Genomic DNA, 17,272 nt, shown 5'->3' with positions numbered 1-17,272 from the left:
TGGATATTTATTGCAGCTCAGATTAAGTTTGCTGTTTCTTAATAGGCTAATCATTTTTGATTAGTTACCTAAAAATAATAAGTAGCCTACAACGTTGATACAAAAAAATTAATTCATTTAATCAAATAGGTTATTTGAGTTCAGATATGGGCCCTGCCAAAAAACACTTTTTAATGTTTTAACTAGCCTTCCTGTGCGTTCTTCGAATTGTATTTACCATACCATCGAATTAGATCCCGTTTCAAAATAAATTAAAGGATTAAGTTTTTTGTACTAATTTGAATCATAATTCTGCTTTTATTCTGCTATAACTATCTATACTAAAACTGCTATTAATAAAAGGTTGCCGGTTCGATTACAGAAAAGTCAGTAGCTTTTTCATGGTTACTAACTGGACCCAGCTGCTCCTGATTATTGGGCTTTCATGATCCTAGCTAATGAAACAGCTGATCTTAGTTTGTAACAAAGCTGCACAGATCATCTCACAACATTCTACAATCATACTTCACTAATATTTGGGTTAAAATAAGCACCTATAATGCCATAGCCCCATCCAATAAAGCACAACTTACAGCAAATACTCAACTTAAATCCAATCCAATCGGTATTGATATGTTGTTTCGCATCCCAATTCCTTATGATATTTTGCGTAAAACTATCATTAACTGCATGGCCCAGGACCAAAATATCAATTTAAATTACAGTTTGTATACTATAACGTATTTGGTCTGAACAAAATAGTTTTTGTATAAGTAACCTAAGAGTAGAATTCATCTTTTCTCATTAATGTAAATGTTATCGTAAATTATAATTTTCACTCATGGGTCGAATGAGCCAAGCTGTGTAGCGCACTAATAGTTATCATATTTACTGCCATTAATATCAAGACGTTCATATTCTGACTTTTGAACGACACATATGAGGGTAGGTTATTGAGCGCGCTGTCCATCGTTACCTGACTTGTCACAAGTAATAACAAGCTGTCAAGCGAACATTGAAACAAATCATTTTGAGATTGAACTGTCAAAAACAGCTCACGTTTCCACCCGCCTACCTCGTCACTGAGTGACTTTGGGTGTAAGTCTAGCGAGTCTGTCGTCTTGTCTCCGTCTTGATTTTATAAACAGTAATAACATGTATAATAGAAGGAGGAGGCTGGGGGGTAAACTTCGATATGGTGGACTGTATAAAAAATGAGGGATGTGAGATATATTATGTTAAGATCAGTTTTAGAGACACACTGTGAGCACAAAATAATAAACTTTTAAATAGGAAGAAATGTGATTTGGTACCTTCCTTTTTACTGAAGTGATGTCTAGTAGACCGTTGACGTTGACGCACTTGATGTTTGCTGGCCAGCTTTCGCGTACGCGACCGGTAGTTGCACCAAGAACAGTTTGAATACAGTTTTTAACTATTCAGTTCACTTTTTTGTTAGGTGTGTCACAAATAAATACATAAGATAAACATACGATAATAAATAAGTTCAATTTATATGCCACAAATAGAGTAGGGGAATATTATAATAAAAAACTAGGGAAAATGGCGAGAACATGATGCCGGGTTGAAGAGTACATGGGGAATGGGGGAAATTGCCAGACATCACGTGACAGGGCAAGGGTCAGAACAAAATATGAATGAAGTCTGGATTCACCTAGGTTGCGTAGATGCTTGAATACGGAACATGCCGCCCGCCTTGAACCATACATGGTTCAACAGAGATTCATAAATTGATTCATTGACTCATAAATGGGCACAAGTAATACAATGTAGATATATATACACAATAGATAATGATGACACACCTAATTATAAGATATGATATATATGACAATTATAAATATAAATAAACATGAAATAGGACATTAAATAGAAATATTTTGTGATTAGGGGAGCGGGTACACCTTGGCAGCAGGGCGACAGAAGATTCCTCTCGAAGTCTTGATGGAGACAACTCGAACGATGCCATCTGCTCCAGGTGATGTCTTCACAATGCGACCAAGAGGCCAGAGAAGTGGTGGTGTTTTTGGGTCATGGATAATGACTAAATCGCCTACTTCAAGATTCTTGTTTGGCTTTATCCACTTTTTCCTTTATTGAAGCTGGTGCAAATACTCTTGGTGCCACCTTCTCCAGAAGCGTTGATGTAGAGCCTGAACTGTTTGCCAATGCTTTAGTCGATTGTCAGGAATATCGGATACATTTACTTCAGGTACTGCAACAAGAGATGTCCCGATGAGGAAATGACCTGGGATGAGTGCTGTGATGTCAGATGGATCTGCTGATAGAGCTGTTAGTGGACGAGAGTTCAATACTGCTTCCACCTGCGTGACAAGAGTTATCAGCTCCATTAGTGTTAGAATTTGATCTCCAATTACTCTCTTGAGATGGTACTTTGAGCTCTTTATGGCACTCTCCCAAAGGCCTCCTTGGTGAGGCGCGGCTGGTGGTTGGAAATGAAAATTAATTGAATGATCGAGGGCGAAGTTAGTGAGAGCATCTTGAGTATTCCTTTCATCAATGAAACTCTGGAAGGTCTTATTCAGTTGCTTGGAGGCACCGACATAGTTCGTTCCACAATCAGAGTATAGGTGAGCACAAAGTCCACGACGAGAAACAAATCTTTTAAGAGCAGCAATGAATGAGTCCACTGAGAGATCAGTTACAACTTCCAAGTGCACCGCTTTGTGGTAAAGCGAACAAATAGGCAGAGGTATGACTTAAGCTTTTGAGAATTCCTAGTGGTGTGTACTTTCACTTCAAAGTGACCGCTATAATCCATGCCAGTATGATAGAATGGTCTTACAGGCCGTAGTCGAGTTTCGGGTAAGTCTCCCATAAGTGGAGGTTGATTTGTAGGTTTCAACTTAAAACATCTTTGACATTTAAAGATTACAGATCTGATTACACTACGAGCAGATAATATCCATACTTCTTGAGTGAGGATCGATTGCAGCAACTGAGGGCCTGCGTGTAAATATTTGAGATGATAGTGCATGACCAACAGTTTTACAACATTATGAGATTTAGGTAACAGGATTGGGTATTTGGCATCTTGAGTAAGGTTCGAATGTTTCAACCTACCGCCTACTCTTACCAAACCGTTATCGTCAATGTAAGGTGATAACCGAGCCAGTCTTAAGCTGCACTGAGTGCCCTTTTTCAGAGCTGTGATGTCATCCTTGAAAGATGAAATTTGAATGAGTTTGAAGAGATTCATTTTAGCAGAAGAGATCTCTTTATAACTAAGTTGTCCAGCTAGTCGGGCGTTCCCACGAAGATAATGGATGAATCGTAGAACATAAGCAGTGACATTTACAAGTTTTCTAAAGCATGAGAATTTTTCAAGTAAATCAAATCTGTCATTTTCTAACTTTTCAACGTTAACTAGGACATTCAAGGGATTTGGTTTGACTTCAAGAGTGTCTTGATCAGTGATTAAACTGAATTCGGGCTTTGGCCAAAGATCTGATGACAAGTATAACCATTCAGGTCCCTTCCACCACAATTGGTGGCTTAAGAGTTGAGATGGGGAGAGTCCTCGGGTTGCACAATCTGCTGGGTTGTCGAGGGACTTGACGTAATGCCATGATTCAGGAGAGATTAATTCTTGTAGTTCTGAGACACGGTTGGCCACATAGACTTTTAAGCGATAGGGGTGAGTGCGTATCCATGTAAGAACAATGGTAGAGTCACACCAAGCATACATCGAGTCAATCTTAATGTGGGACGAAAGAAGATTTGAACAGTATTGCAGGAGCTTTCCAAGTAGGTGAGCACCGCACAGTTCGAGACGAGGCAGAGATACTCTTTTTAGTGGGGCGACTTTAGATTTGGCCATTATCAGATTAATTTTAACATCATTCGATAAGTTGATCACACGGAGGTAGACTACTGCAGCATATCCTTTCTCCGAAGCATCGCTGAAACCATGAAGTTCTGCAAGCTTATGAGTTGAGGTAAAGATGTAACGTGGGATCCTTAGGTTTTGGATCACGGGTAGTTCTTCTAAAAAGGAAATCCATTTTGTTCTTATCTCATCTTGAATTGGATCATCCCATTTTAGACCTGTGGTCCAAAGATATTGAATGAGTGTTTTAGCCCAAAATATTACAGGTGTGAGAAATCCTGGGAGATCATAGAGTTTAGCGATTGTTGAGAGAATCATTCTCTTGGTTAGCAAGTGGCCTACTTCAACATTCTTTACTTTGTATGAGAGCATGTCTGTCTCTGGGGTCCATCTTAAACCCAATACACTGTAGAAGGCCTCACTACCATCAGTCAACTCCACTGGTGATTCTTTGTGTTCGACTGGAATCTGATCCAAGAGTTGGGGTGCATTACTGATCCACTTACGGAGTTCAAAACCGCCTTTAGACAGCAATGTTTTCAGTTCATTTTGAGCTGACATAGCTTTATCGAGATCTTCAGCTCCAGCTATAATATCATCATAGAAGATAGACTTGGTCAAGATATCAGAAGCTTGTGGGTATGGTTGACCTTCGTCCAAAACTAGCTGGTGCAAGGTTTTGATTGCAATAAAAGGGGAACAATTAAGCCCATATGTAACTGTATTGAGTTTGTACGTTTGGAGTGGATCATCTGGACTAGCGCGCCAGTATATCATTTGATAACTTTTGTCCTTATCAGAAACCAAGATCTGACGATACATTTGACGTATGTCACAGGTGAATACAATTTTATGACATCTAAAATACAATAAAACATCACTGATATCATTTTGAAGTTTGGGACCAGGCATGAGAATGTCGTTCAATGATATGCCATTAGTAGTTTTAGCGCTGCCGTCAAAAACAACACGTATTTTTGAATTCGGGGGATTCTCCTTGAAGACACCGTGGTGAGGCAAATAATAGTATTCAGAGGTAGGAGGTTCTTTACAAATAGTCATATGACCTGATTCAATGTAGTCATCCATAAATTCAGAATAGAGCCTTTGTAACTCGGGTTGATTAGAGAATTTCCTTTCCATCGAGCTAAGTCTCAATTGTGCTTTGGTACAAGATTCACCAAGAGGGGAATGATTTGGTTTCTTGGGCAGCTCGATTATGTAACGACCTGAGTCATCACGTCTATGGGTGTTTTCAAAATGTTGTAAACAGAGGGTATCTTCCTCAGTCTGAGCCTTGATCCGTATTGGGGGTTCTTCTAGCGTCCAGAATTTTTGAAGTGAATTATGAAGATCCAAATCATGAGTTGTCAAGAGTGAGATGGGAAATGTGTTTGATGAGTTTCCTGCTACAGAGGCTACAGGAGCGAGGCCCATCACAACAAAACCAAAAATGGTTCCAAGAGCTTGAGGTAAATTTTGTCCTAATCTATGCTGTTCGCCTGTGAGGGTTAGGGCAAATAAGTCTGCACCGATAAGTAAATCTATCTCTCCAGGCTGATCGAAACAGGGATCGGCTAGGATAAAATGTTTCAAAGATTCCTTAACCTGGTGTGAAACTGGTATCTGAGGCAGGGGTGATGTGATACTACTCAAAACCATACAAGGATGGTTTTTAGCCAAAGGATTTCCATTGATCGCAGACATGTTGACATGTACGATACCTCTAGAATTAATAACTGCACCAGAGATTCCTTTTATTTCATCATGGAGTCGAGTACGTGGGGCGTTGATGAGTTGAATAGCTTTCTCTGATATAAGGGTAAGTTGGGCAGCGGAGTCGAGCACAGCACGGTAGACCATTATTAGGGTTTCTCCGCCATCAGCTGTTTTGAAGATAGGGGCGGAAATGGCGTAGTTATAGCGGATTTGAGGTGACGTCACGAAGGATGATCATATGATGTTCAAGGTCATTTGTTTGTGTTTTAAAAAAAGGAAGCTAGCCTACAGTTGTAGTGTAGGATAGCTTCCTTGTTTTGTTTATTGTTTATTTGTATAAAACATGAGGAATGACAATAACTTACATACTATTACAATAAATAAGGAAAACATGTGCGAACGTACGTATCTAGAGTGAGCGTCTGCTAAAGTGTAAAACGAATGAGTTTATTGGTGGCCTTTATAAAGGCCGTTTTGTGTAGTTCGGCGACGCTTGTTGTACTTGGATGTTTACTTCTTCAACTCCTCTATTGTATTATGGAGCTCTTTCCATCTTGCCATGTCTGCATTGTGCTCGGCCCATTCGATGTTGTCTCGAGGCTGAGCGCACCAAACACGATCAAATTTGCGTCGAATCTCCTTCTCCTCCTCTAGCAGTTGAAGTAGTTTTTTTTCCTTTCGTTTTCGCTCCTGCTCTTCTGCTTCGATGCATGCTTGGTGTAGGTCAGAGTCTTCAATATCACTTGTCCACTGTTGTTGTTGTTGTTGTTGTTGTTGTTGTTGTAGGTTGGCCATCTTGTGCAAAGTAAACGAGAAAGGTTGAGTTGACTGGTGAAGAGCTGGATGCGAAGTGACTGTTGCGTGTAAAGAAGTGCAGGTCCCTGACGAAGTGGGCGGAGCTAAAGCAGTAGGGGTGGGGGAAAGTAGTAGAGGTGGGGGAGAGCATCATGAGGGTATCACTCCATCCGTTTTAAATGTATTTTGATTCTACGTCCCTTGTCTTGTGAGTGATGTTTCCGTGTTTCTTGATACGTTTTACAATTACATTGACAATAGGAGAACGATTCACATTTTTTACAAGCCATTCCATCTACTTGACATTCAGGTGTTTTGAAACACTTTAGATTACAACAATAGTATTTTAAATCGTATTCCGATTTGGGATCAAAAGATGAATTGGAATTACACTGTGACATGTTGCTCGACTGAATTCTAAAACAAGAATGAAAAGCAATGTGTTGTGAGCTGCTATTTATAGTGCAAGAGTCAGCAGCTCTCATGCATCTGCCACAAGTTAGTCTACATTTTTCCATAGTAGGTTAACCATTTGTGTTAGATCGTGTATGTAATTTTGATGCTTGTCTTGATATGTTTTACACCTACATTTGCAATAGCCAACAGACTCGCATTTTTTACAAACTTTTCCATCAACTTTACTTTCAGGCTTTCTAAAACAATTTAAATTACAACAATAGTTATCCAAATCGTATTTGGATTTGTAAACAAAAGGTAAATTGTATTTACGCTGTGACATGATGCTCGGTGAATTGTTTAAACAAGACTGAGAGCAACTGCGTGTAAGACCTGTTATTTATAGTAAAAAGTTCAAGGTCATTTGTTTGAATTTAAAAAAAAGAAACAACATATCAGCATATAGAATTAATGATATGCTGATATGTTGTTTCCTCTTTTAATTTTTTTATTTATTTTTTTAATGACAAAAACATTTAACAAACATATGTACATAGATGGTTATTTACAGAAAAAAACTTAAAACTAACATTGATGGGTGATGTGTAGAGATAGTTCAGTGGAATTGTTTCCGCAAACTCCGTGTGATACCAAATAGAGGGATCCTGGTTGAATACCTCGCAGGTCTTCGTTTTGTAGTTGCTGCACAAATCGTCTTGGAAGATAAACTTGAAATTTCGGTTCATCACCTGGTGAAAACGGTGCCTCGCTCAGTGATGCTAAAATTGCGTCTCCATGTGAAGTTTCTGTCTTCTTCAGCTCGTGAACGATGTAGTGTTTGTGTTCCTTCAATTCGTGACATTTCTTAGTACTTAGAATGCTGGATTTGGACTGGGTGTTGAACTGATCCACCAAAGACTGGAGAAACTGTTGTGAAGCCATTTTCTTGATTAGGACTACCCTGTGAGATGTTGCCTCTGCGATGTCTGGAGTAATACTGATGAGGATCCTGAGACTGTCCACTGTATTTATAGCACACGTTCCCCCCTCCACTGCTATTTCCTTCGTAATACTTCCACTGTTGCTGTTTGAATTTATTTTTGTCCCAATAGTGAAGAACTAGAAAATTAGCTAATCGGTATGCGTTTTGTAGTGCACATTGTGTTACTGTGCGATAAGAGTGATCTGTTAAAGTACAAATAGGTCCATAATTAATTTGATGATCCTTGTCCATTCTTATGTCGAAAACATCGTGATATGTGTATTGTTGTATCCATTGTCTTTTTTCCGATCCTCTTGTATAAATATGGGAAAACTTGTTAGAAAAATGATACATGATATTGTTCAAGTGCTTATAGCTTATCAATCCTTCGTTCCACTGAATATGGTGAAAATGTTTAGTTATCCATTTGTTTGTTCTTCTTGCTTTGTCATTCAATTGGTTTACTGAAAATGGAGCTTCAAATATAAACGGGTATACGACATGTGTAATCAAATCTAAAATCACTAATTCTTTTATCACAAATTCATCTTTGTTATCACGAAATGCTTGAAATTCTATTACACAGGGTTTTATATCCATAATGTTTAACCCTATCTACACACCACCACGTATAGTGTTCAACTGAATTCACACCGCGCCTTGGTCACTCTTTTATACTGTTTTTCTTTAATTACACTTCTTGGGTTGCTGGTTCTTCTTGGTTTATAGTTTCATATTCTTCAACAGCTTCTATCGCTTCTTCATCAATTGATTCGAAGTTCCTTAACTGTCTCCACATACCAACTTCATGAGGCAATCTATTAAAAATAGATGTATCCACGTGTCCGTATAATATAGTGCTTTCCGGTTGTTTTTCTAGTGTATCAATTAAATACTCCTTGATGATTGAACTTGAGAATACAAGTTGTTTCATATATCTAGAGATAGGAGACGTTGCATGCATTAAAATGTAGAATTCTTCACGTGAGAGTAAAATTTTACTTTCATGTTGAGTTAAATCTCTAAATCGTACTTGTAGTGTTCCACGATTCTTTACTATGTCAATTTCATTGTCAGAATCCAAAAGTCGAATATTAGTTTTCCTTCCGCAAACATTAGTATTTAAGTAACATTCAATTAGATTTAAATGTTTTAGAAAAGATTCCCATGCCGTTTCAGAAAATATAACCATTTTTGTACCATGCTGCAAGATTACTGTAGGTGTATATTCCGATGATTTCATTAGTCCAGCTGTTACACTTTTACCCAAACATAGTGAGATAGGATAGTAAATGCGTAGGAAAACTTCTTTCAAAATATTAATTGGGATTGTATCTTCATCTTTCCGCTTCCTCTTAGTGCCATTTTTTTTAGTTTTTTCTTCTTTGTCCTCCTTGTTTTCTTTGTCTTCTTGTTTTCGAAACTTTAAAAATTCTTCTATTTCATTGACGATTTCTTGATGGTTTTCTTGATCCAATAATGCTGCTTCCTCTGCATCCTTTTGAACGACTGATGGAGAACTCATTTTACTCATGATGTAGTGTAGGATGTTACCCATTCAACGAACGAGCAAAGACTGATTGGTGGTGTGCGAAGCTCCTCCTTTTATAGCCGACTGGTGGTTGTGGTGAAACTCATTTACAACACTGTTTTGACTAATCCCGTCAATGGTGTGTACGTTACAATTTTATCATGCAAAATTAAACAATATGCAGATGTTGCATCAGGAACGTTCTCTTCAAACTCCATTTCTATTTTTATATCCACACTTGATGACTTTACAGATTCGTTTTGTTTTGAACAATCTATTACAATTATTGGAGCTTTTGATTCGTACTGCTCGGGAGACAGTATCGGGGTGTTTGTTTTCCCGTAGTATGAACTTTGGAATCTAGCGTACATATCATACAAAACAGTGTACCTCTTCTTAGTGAAAGAAATATTAAAGTTGTCGTAAGGGAAAAATTGTGAATTAAGAAACACTTTACAATTTGTTAGTTTGCAATGATCGAAATGGCCGGCATTAGCTAGTATATTATTCCTTTTTTTTGTTTGTAGTGCAAATATTACATATCTTGCTTTTTCCAAATGAGTAGATGTTTTTACAGTCAGAAAAAAAAATACAGAAATATGCCGCCATTTTCCAATATGGTGGCCGTAGCACAGCTTCAATTTTAGGGGACTTTTAGTATGTTCAAAAGGAAGGTATGCCCAACATCTGTAGCAATTCCTTGCTTGTACTAATTATTTTTAGGTTTATGGGATTTTTGCTTATTTTTACTGTACTATTTACAATTGTCTATTTAACCTACTGGATATTACAAACATACATATTTACTCCCAATAAGTTGCTGAGTTTTTTTGTACACATATGTTTTTTGTTTTAAAATTTTCTATGTAATTATTATGGTGAAAAATCTACCTTTGAAATTAACTCGCACCCTCAATTGCAAGAATATTCAAAATTTTCGAACCTTATTGACAAAAATTCAAATTAAGACAGACGTTTTGACACCTCAAACGTTGGAATTGGTCCACAAATAATAAAGGAGTAGTGTTACAAAAAACTGCTTCACGTATTATACTCGTACATATTTACTGTTGTAAGTTAACAGGACAGTTATGTTTTTGGAGTGAACTTGATTTATTTCTATTTACTTTCCGTATAAATGGTAACTAACACAAAAATAATAACGAATGTATGCACAGTTACATACTATTAATTCTGAGAAGCTTGTTTCAGAATTTAAATATTGAATTTCCTCCTTCGTTAGTTGACTGATTGGGATTAAATTAAAATCGAATCAAAATATCGTCCCGGTGATATCGTTGTTTTTTTGTAAAGCGATGGCAGCGCTAACGAGGATTTAATTACATCCGGATATTATTTTTTATTTAAGTAAAAACGTCCAATCCATTATCAGTGTCTAGATTGTTTGTGCTAAACGGACAAAAATGTTTGGATTTTATAACTAATAGATTTTTAGGTAAAAGTCCCAGCGTTACTTGTCTACTTGTTTTAGACTTTTTTGTTTATTTCTGATTTTTCAAATTTTTAACAGGATAGATATTTTTTTAAATAGCCTAATATAAATCGGTTAGCCTCATAAGCAATACAAGGACAATATAGCAATATAGAAAAGGGCATATTTTCAATCCAAAGTAACAAAGTGTGTGTAGAACTGGTAAAAAATTAATCTTTCGCATATTTTTTACTTAAAGCTTTGTGGAATACATTTGGTCTATTTGTGTTTTTCATATTTTTGTTGTAATTATAATTACATTTTTGATATGTTTTTATATTTATTTTGTGTGTACAGTTTACGAATTGCGAAAGACGACCGTTGAAAAGTTTTCATTCAATCTTATTTCAATATGGAAAATGACTGTTACGTGTTCCAAGGTAGCTTAAATCAATACTTTATTTTAAATTACACTTATCATATTTTTTTAGATTGGAGTTATTGGTAGTTATTGGAGTAATAATAATATATGCTCTTAATATTGGAAGATCTACGTAATCAATGACAATGACTATTTATTTGCACCTAATAATTAGTTATGGTTCATAGTTTCAATTACCATGAATTACTTATAATACAGGTTCCAGCCTCAACCATCTTGTAAATCTAGTTTTATAGAAAATTGTATTTATAATGGAGAAACCGTTAGAATAGATAAATAACGATGATATGTCACATTTTGTTCGGACGATTCTATATATAAAAAAAATAGTTCACACTAAGTTTAGAAATATAATATATACCTATTTTCTTTAACACAAAAAAGAGGTGTTATCTTATATTAGATGTAACTAAGTTTGATGTGCACTTCTTCGATCGTTGTATAATATTACATGTTATTGTTCATAGCTTTAATTTAAGCATGGTTCTTTAAGCGTAGACCTTGTGATACCTAAAAAAATAAATAAATAAAATAAAATACCTAAAAGATGTAAGCTGATAATAAAGCATGGTACAACCAGCTTAGATGTTTTGTGTAATGTGCCAAAATTTGACATAAATATATAAATGGCCCATTTCAGTTTTAACTATTGCTTATTGCTCACGACAATTAATTCTACTGCGTTGTTACAAAATCGACTTTTAAAACAAGACAATCTTGATAAAAGTGCAACAAAATAATTTGTTGTTTAAAAAAATATGCTAAATATTATTTTAAAATATTCTAATGTAATGTTCTGATAAGTACTTGTTATGAACATGTGAATCAGTTGTTACCATAGCAACCAAAATGTTTACTATCAAATGCTGTTTACTATTCTATTCTGATCTTTAATATAACACAGTTACTTCCATTTCAACACTCTGTCTTTTTATATTCTAATATTCCACTCGAAAGTCATCTCAGTTGGCGACGATTTGATAAAAAAACTATTATCAATTCTTGTTTTATTCTATTATTTTCAATATATTTTATTTTGTTAAACATTTCAACTTAAAATGAATGAAGAACAATTTGAAAGACTCATGAATGTTTTGGCTGCAGCTCTAGGTAATAAAACTTCAACTCCTCAGATCAATCCTTTTGAACATTTTGATCCAAATAATGATAAATTCAAATCATATTTGGAACGTTTTGAAAATTATTGCAATTTGAAGAACATTAAAGAAGACAAAATGAAGGCTCAACTCCTGTGCTCATCCATTGGTAAGGAACATTACAATAATCTGACAACTCTTTTAGGCCCAGACAATCCTGTAAAAGACCTTAATTTTTCAAAATTAATCGAACATTTCACAGTGATGTTGTCACCTACAGTAATTCATGTTGTTGCACAACACTATTTCCTTAGTGTTTCACAACAGTTGCATCAATCTATCTCTGATTTTGTCACAGTCCTGAAAGGTAACCTGAATGATTGTAATTTTTACACTTCTTGCAATGAATGTGAAAGTAAAATTTCAATTGCTGATGAATTTCTCCGCCCTCAATTTATTAGAGGACTAAAAGACAATTGGATACGTGAACAACTTCTACAAGACACTAATCTCAACAGTTTTGACACACTCCTCAAAAAAGCAATTGCTCTAGAAGCTTCCCGCTATGAATCAAATAAAATTTGTAATCCTGTCACACAATCATTAAGTGAAAATGCAGATACACACAAAATTTATAGGCATTCAAGGTCTAAGACAAAGGAATATCAAAGTTTCAAGCAATTTAAGACTCCCAAATATGATGACCGCGTTTCCAATAGATCTCAATCACAACATTTCAGTAACAAAAGCTTAAAAAGACACGTTGACTACAAAGCTTTGGGTATTGATGGACTTTGTTTCAAATGTGGTCGATCAAACCATCAGTCTAATGAATGCAAAACTAATCGGAACTATCTTAAATGCACTTCCTGTGGAAAACAAGGCCACGTATTAAAAGTGTGTATAACGTCTCTACTAAAGAACTCTAAAACAAACACCCTGTTGTCTCACTACACAGAAGATGAATTCAGTCACCCAGATGAGTATGGAATCACACAAATCAACGATGTGGAAGATCTTTACATAGTAGGACCAGACTCAGACAAATACATGGTTACAGTCACTATCAACAACAAGCCTCAGACATTTGAAGTAGACTCAGGTGCACGATTTTCCTTAATCTCAGAAACGGACTTTGATCAACTTGGACTTAAAGTGCCACTTCAACCAACTCCTATCTCATTTCGCTCCTACTCTGATCATATAATAAAACCTAAAGGTAAAGTAACTGTCTCAGTCTCTTACAATGCAAAATCACTAAATGCTGATTTATTTATAGTACCTGCAGGTCATTCTGCTTTGTTAGGACGAATTTGGATTCGTGGACTTGGAATTGAACTCAGTGAGATAGACAACAGAAAGCAATCACCGATTAATACAGTTGATGTTAATTTAGTACCGTCTCTAGAGGATATATTCGAAAAATACTCAGCAATTTTCGAAGAAAGAATCGGATGTGTTCCCAATGTTGAAGTCAAACTCCAACTCAGAGATAATGAAAAACCAGTATTTACTAGGGAACGTGATGTCCCTTTCACTTTACGAGAGAGAGTAGAAAAGGAACTTACAACCCTCGAGTCTCAAGGAATCATAACTCCAGTCACATCAAGTGATTGGGGGTCACCATTGGTTGTTATCCCAAAGCCAGATGGAGGAGTCAGACTATGCGTAGATTACAAGTGTGGGGTTAATTCAAAACTTGTCTCATCTAACCACCCCATTCGACGCATTGATGATGTCCTACATAGTCTCCGCGGATCAAGATACTTCTGTAAGTTGGATCTTCATAAGGCTTATTTGCATCTAAAAGTCGATGAAGAGGGAAGTAAGATTCAAACAATATCAACCCATAAAAGAATGTTCAACATGAATCGTCTCCGTTTTGGAATAAAAACAGCCCCTTCTGAGTTTAATCGAATTTTGTCACAACTGTTAAACGGATTATCAAAGGTAGAAGCATACTTTGATGATATCATTTGTCACGGTGAAACTCTCGAAGAGTGCAGGAAGAACCTTATTGCATGTTTGGAATGTCTCAAGAAGAATGATCTACATCTTAACAGAACAAAATGTGTTTTCTTCAAGGAAAGTATTAATTACCTTGGACATGTGGTGTCATTCAATAAGATTCAAAAATGTCCTAAAAAGGTTGAAGCAGTTACTCAGATGCCTCACCCTCGAAATGTTGATGAGTTAAGACGCTTTCTTGGCTTAGTTACATACTATGCAAAATTCATTCCTGACTTCTCTTCAAAAACACATCCGCCACGATGTTTGCTTCGAAAAAGAGAAAAATTCTTTTGTTCAGCTGCTGCTGAAGCCTCATTTCTGAATCTAAAATCTGAACTTTGTAGTGATACAGTTCTTATTCCTTTCGACCCATCAAAACCAGTTATTCTCACAACAGATGCTAGCCCAACTGGAATTGCTGCAATACTCAGTCATGATATAAATGGTCAAGAAAGACCAATTGCATATGCATCCAGAACATTGACTCAGGCTGAAACCAATTACAGCCAACTTGATAGAGAAGCTCTAGCAATCATCTACGCAGTCACCCATTTTTACAATTACGTTTTTGGTAAAAAATTCACTCTCGTCACCGATAATGAACCATTATCACATATCTTTCATCCAGGACGTGCCCTGCCACGAATGACATCATCTCGTTTATTGCGTTATTCTTCATTCCTCAGTGGTCTTGACTATACAGTTCGATGCAAGAAAGGGAAAGAAAATGAAAACGTTGATTGTTTGTCTCGAAGCCCAGTTCAATTATCAATTTCATCTGAACTAACATTCGACAAAGAAATAAACACAATCAATGCAGAAACCTTACTTCAAATCTCCAGCACAGTGATAACCGCAGAAACGATAAAAGAAGAAACAGCAAAAGACCCTGAGCTTCAAGTTATTTTACATGAACTGAAAAATAGTCGCAAAGATAGCCCTAATATGATCTCAGACAACATACTTTTCCGATCAGATCGAGTCGTAATTCCCAAATGTCTTCAAAATCAAATTCTAAATGAGCTCCATGAATCACACCTCGGAATTACTATAATGAAACAGCTTGCTAGAAGATATGTATATTGGGAAGGTATGGACAAAGACATAGAAAGATTAGTGAAAAGCTGTGAAGCTTGTGCTAAAGTTCGTCACAATCCACCAAAAGCTCCGGTACATCCGTGGGATCAGCCCGATGATAACTGGGAAAGAGTGCATATTGATTATGCCGGTCCATTGGATGGAAATTATTTCCTCATGTGTGTAGATGCTAAATCAAAGTGGGCAGAAGTTCGCATTCTTCGAAATGCTCCTTCCTCAGCAACGACGATGGCACTACTTGAAAACATTTTCTCGGTTCATGGGTACCCCTCGTTCTTAGTCTTGGACAATGCCACTATATTCAAAAGTGAGGAATTTATCAACTACTGTAAAGAACGTGGGATTTTCCAAAAAATTACTGCTCCTAACCATCCTGCAACAAATGGCCTGGCGGAACGAAACATACAAACCTTAAAGAGAAGACTTATTGCTGCTGCCGATGATCCAACCCCAATTACCACAAAGCTACAAAACATTATGTTCAGATATCGAGCAACACCTTTGGCATCAGGCAAGACTCCAGCAGAGTTGTATTTGAACGGGAAGATTCGGATTAGACTTGACACACTTCTCCCTAACCCAAAGGCAAAACTTCCATCAAAATCAATTGCTCCTCTTCGCGTCCGCTCTCTTAAAGTGGGGGAGAGGGTTCAGGCAAGAGTTCACCTGGGAAATAAAGACATATGGCAGTTTGGTACAGTCAAGAGAAAATTAGGTCAATACCATTACATTGTTGAATTGGATTCTGGACGAAGTTTAAAACGACACATAAATCAATTGATTTCGACTCTTGTATCCAAGAAGAAAGTTACATTTACAACACACAACGAACAATATAGTTCTGTTGTTCCAAGACGGATACCTATTATAGACTGTCAAGCACCACCACAAGAGATCCACCCAGAGTCTGAATCAAGTTCAAACAATCCAACAGAACTAGACAGTACTCTAAGGGAAGAAAATCTAGATAGACCTCAAGCCACAGAACAAAAAGAAAATAAATTAACTCGTCCTTCCAGACAACGCAAGGTTCCGTCCTATCTTAAGGACTTTGCTCTCCAGTGATTAAGTGGGGGAGAATGTTATGAACATATGAATCAGTTGTTACCATAGCAACCAAAATGTTTATTATCAAATGCTGTTTACTATTCTATTCTGATCTTTAATATAACACAGTTACTTCTATTTCAACACTCTGTCTTTTTATATTCTAATATTCCACTCGAAAGTCATCTCAGTACTGTTTTGAAAAGTAAAGAGAATATGATTTCAACATTTGTTCGGACTAAAAGGATCAAAAGCTATCACACCAGGTAAAAGACCAACAGATTTTAATATTGCAGCACGAAATACCTACAGTTAACACCGATCCATAGCAAAACACACTGGCTTGTTGACATACCGTCGGCAGGTGGTGATTAAACGTGGGATTAGTTCTGACCTTTCGTGATGTCAATGGCTGGATGTATCAATCGATGATTGTTTTATGCATAAATGTTATGCTTGTACTACCTTTAATGTTAGTAATTAAAAAATACTGCTGAACACATTTGTTTGTTGAACAAAATGTTCAAACATAATTTAGAGACCTTGAAACATATAATGATAGCAATTATTCTCTGTTATTAGTTTTAGAAAATCTCCGCTCATCCGCAAGTAACGTATCAAGTGGTAAGGCATTAATATTTGGAAATCTAAAATACTAAAATATTATCATCTTTAGGTTTGAGAAATTATGTAAGGAGAGGTAAAACTCCAAGGTGTAGCGCGGAGAGTGATAAAGTTGAAAAATTACCTTACACCGAGGAAAACATGGGCGTAAAATTCATCAAAGAGTTCGCGTCTATGTGATTCAGGTGACATTAAAGATAATGTTTCCTTGGAGACTGGTGTTACTTATTGCACTATTAAGAAGATAAA

At 36.4% G+C, this 17,272-nt stretch overlaps 2 protein-coding genes across 2 annotated transcripts; one reads left to right on the top strand and one right to left on the bottom strand.

The window, feature by feature from the left end:
* Positions 1-2,093: 2,093 nt before the first annotated feature.
* Positions 2,094-5,713, bottom strand: LOC128984196 (uncharacterized). The gene is made up of 2 exons (XM_054403493.1): positions 3,085-5,713; positions 2,094-2,650 (listed from the first exon to the last, which is right to left on the bottom strand). Exons 1-2 carry the CDS (start codon positions 5,711-5,713, stop codon positions 2,094-2,096), a joined length of 3,186 nt encoding a protein of 1,061 aa, XP_054259468.1.
* A 6,492-nt stretch (positions 5,714-12,205) lies between these two features.
* Positions 12,206-16,417, top strand: LOC128984195 (uncharacterized protein K02A2.6-like). Its single transcript, XM_054403491.1, has 2 exons — positions 12,206-12,257; positions 13,203-16,417. Exons 1-2 carry the CDS (start codon positions 12,206-12,208, stop codon positions 16,415-16,417), a joined length of 3,267 nt encoding a protein of 1,088 aa, XP_054259466.1.
* Positions 16,418-17,272: the final 855 nt, after the last annotated feature.

The sequence above is a fragment of the Macrosteles quadrilineatus genome, unplaced genomic scaffold (assembly GCF_028750875.1).
Source record: "Macrosteles quadrilineatus isolate MER2022 unplaced genomic scaffold, UCM_ALF_1.0 Scaffold_2__2_contigs__length_208266976, whole genome shotgun sequence".
In the NCBI taxonomy this organism is placed as follows: domain Eukaryota; kingdom Metazoa; phylum Arthropoda; class Insecta; order Hemiptera; family Cicadellidae; genus Macrosteles; species Macrosteles quadrilineatus.
Note: the sequence above shows the minus strand (reverse complement) of the source record. Positions and strands in the feature narration are given on the sequence as shown.

What these genes read in the sequence shown, in the direction of transcription:
- LOC128984195 (XM_054403491.1), top strand. Translation starts at nt 12,206, where the DNA reads ATGAATGAAGAACAATTTGAAAGACTCATGAATGTTTTGGCTGCAGCT. An exon ending in TGTTTTGGCTGCAGCTCTAG is followed by an intron (nt 12,258 to 13,202) that starts GTAATAAAACTT and finishes CTCACTACACAG; the next exon opens with AAGATGAATTCAGTCACCCA.
- LOC128984196 (XM_054403493.1), bottom strand. Translation starts at nt 5,713, where the DNA reads ATGGTCTACCGTGCTGTGCTCGACTCCGCTGCCCAACTTACCCTTATA. An exon ending in CGGTTTGGTAAGAGTAGGCG is followed by an intron (nt 2,651 to 3,084) that starts GTAGGTTGAAAC and finishes CTGATCTCTCAG; the next exon opens with TGGACTCATTCATTGCTGCT.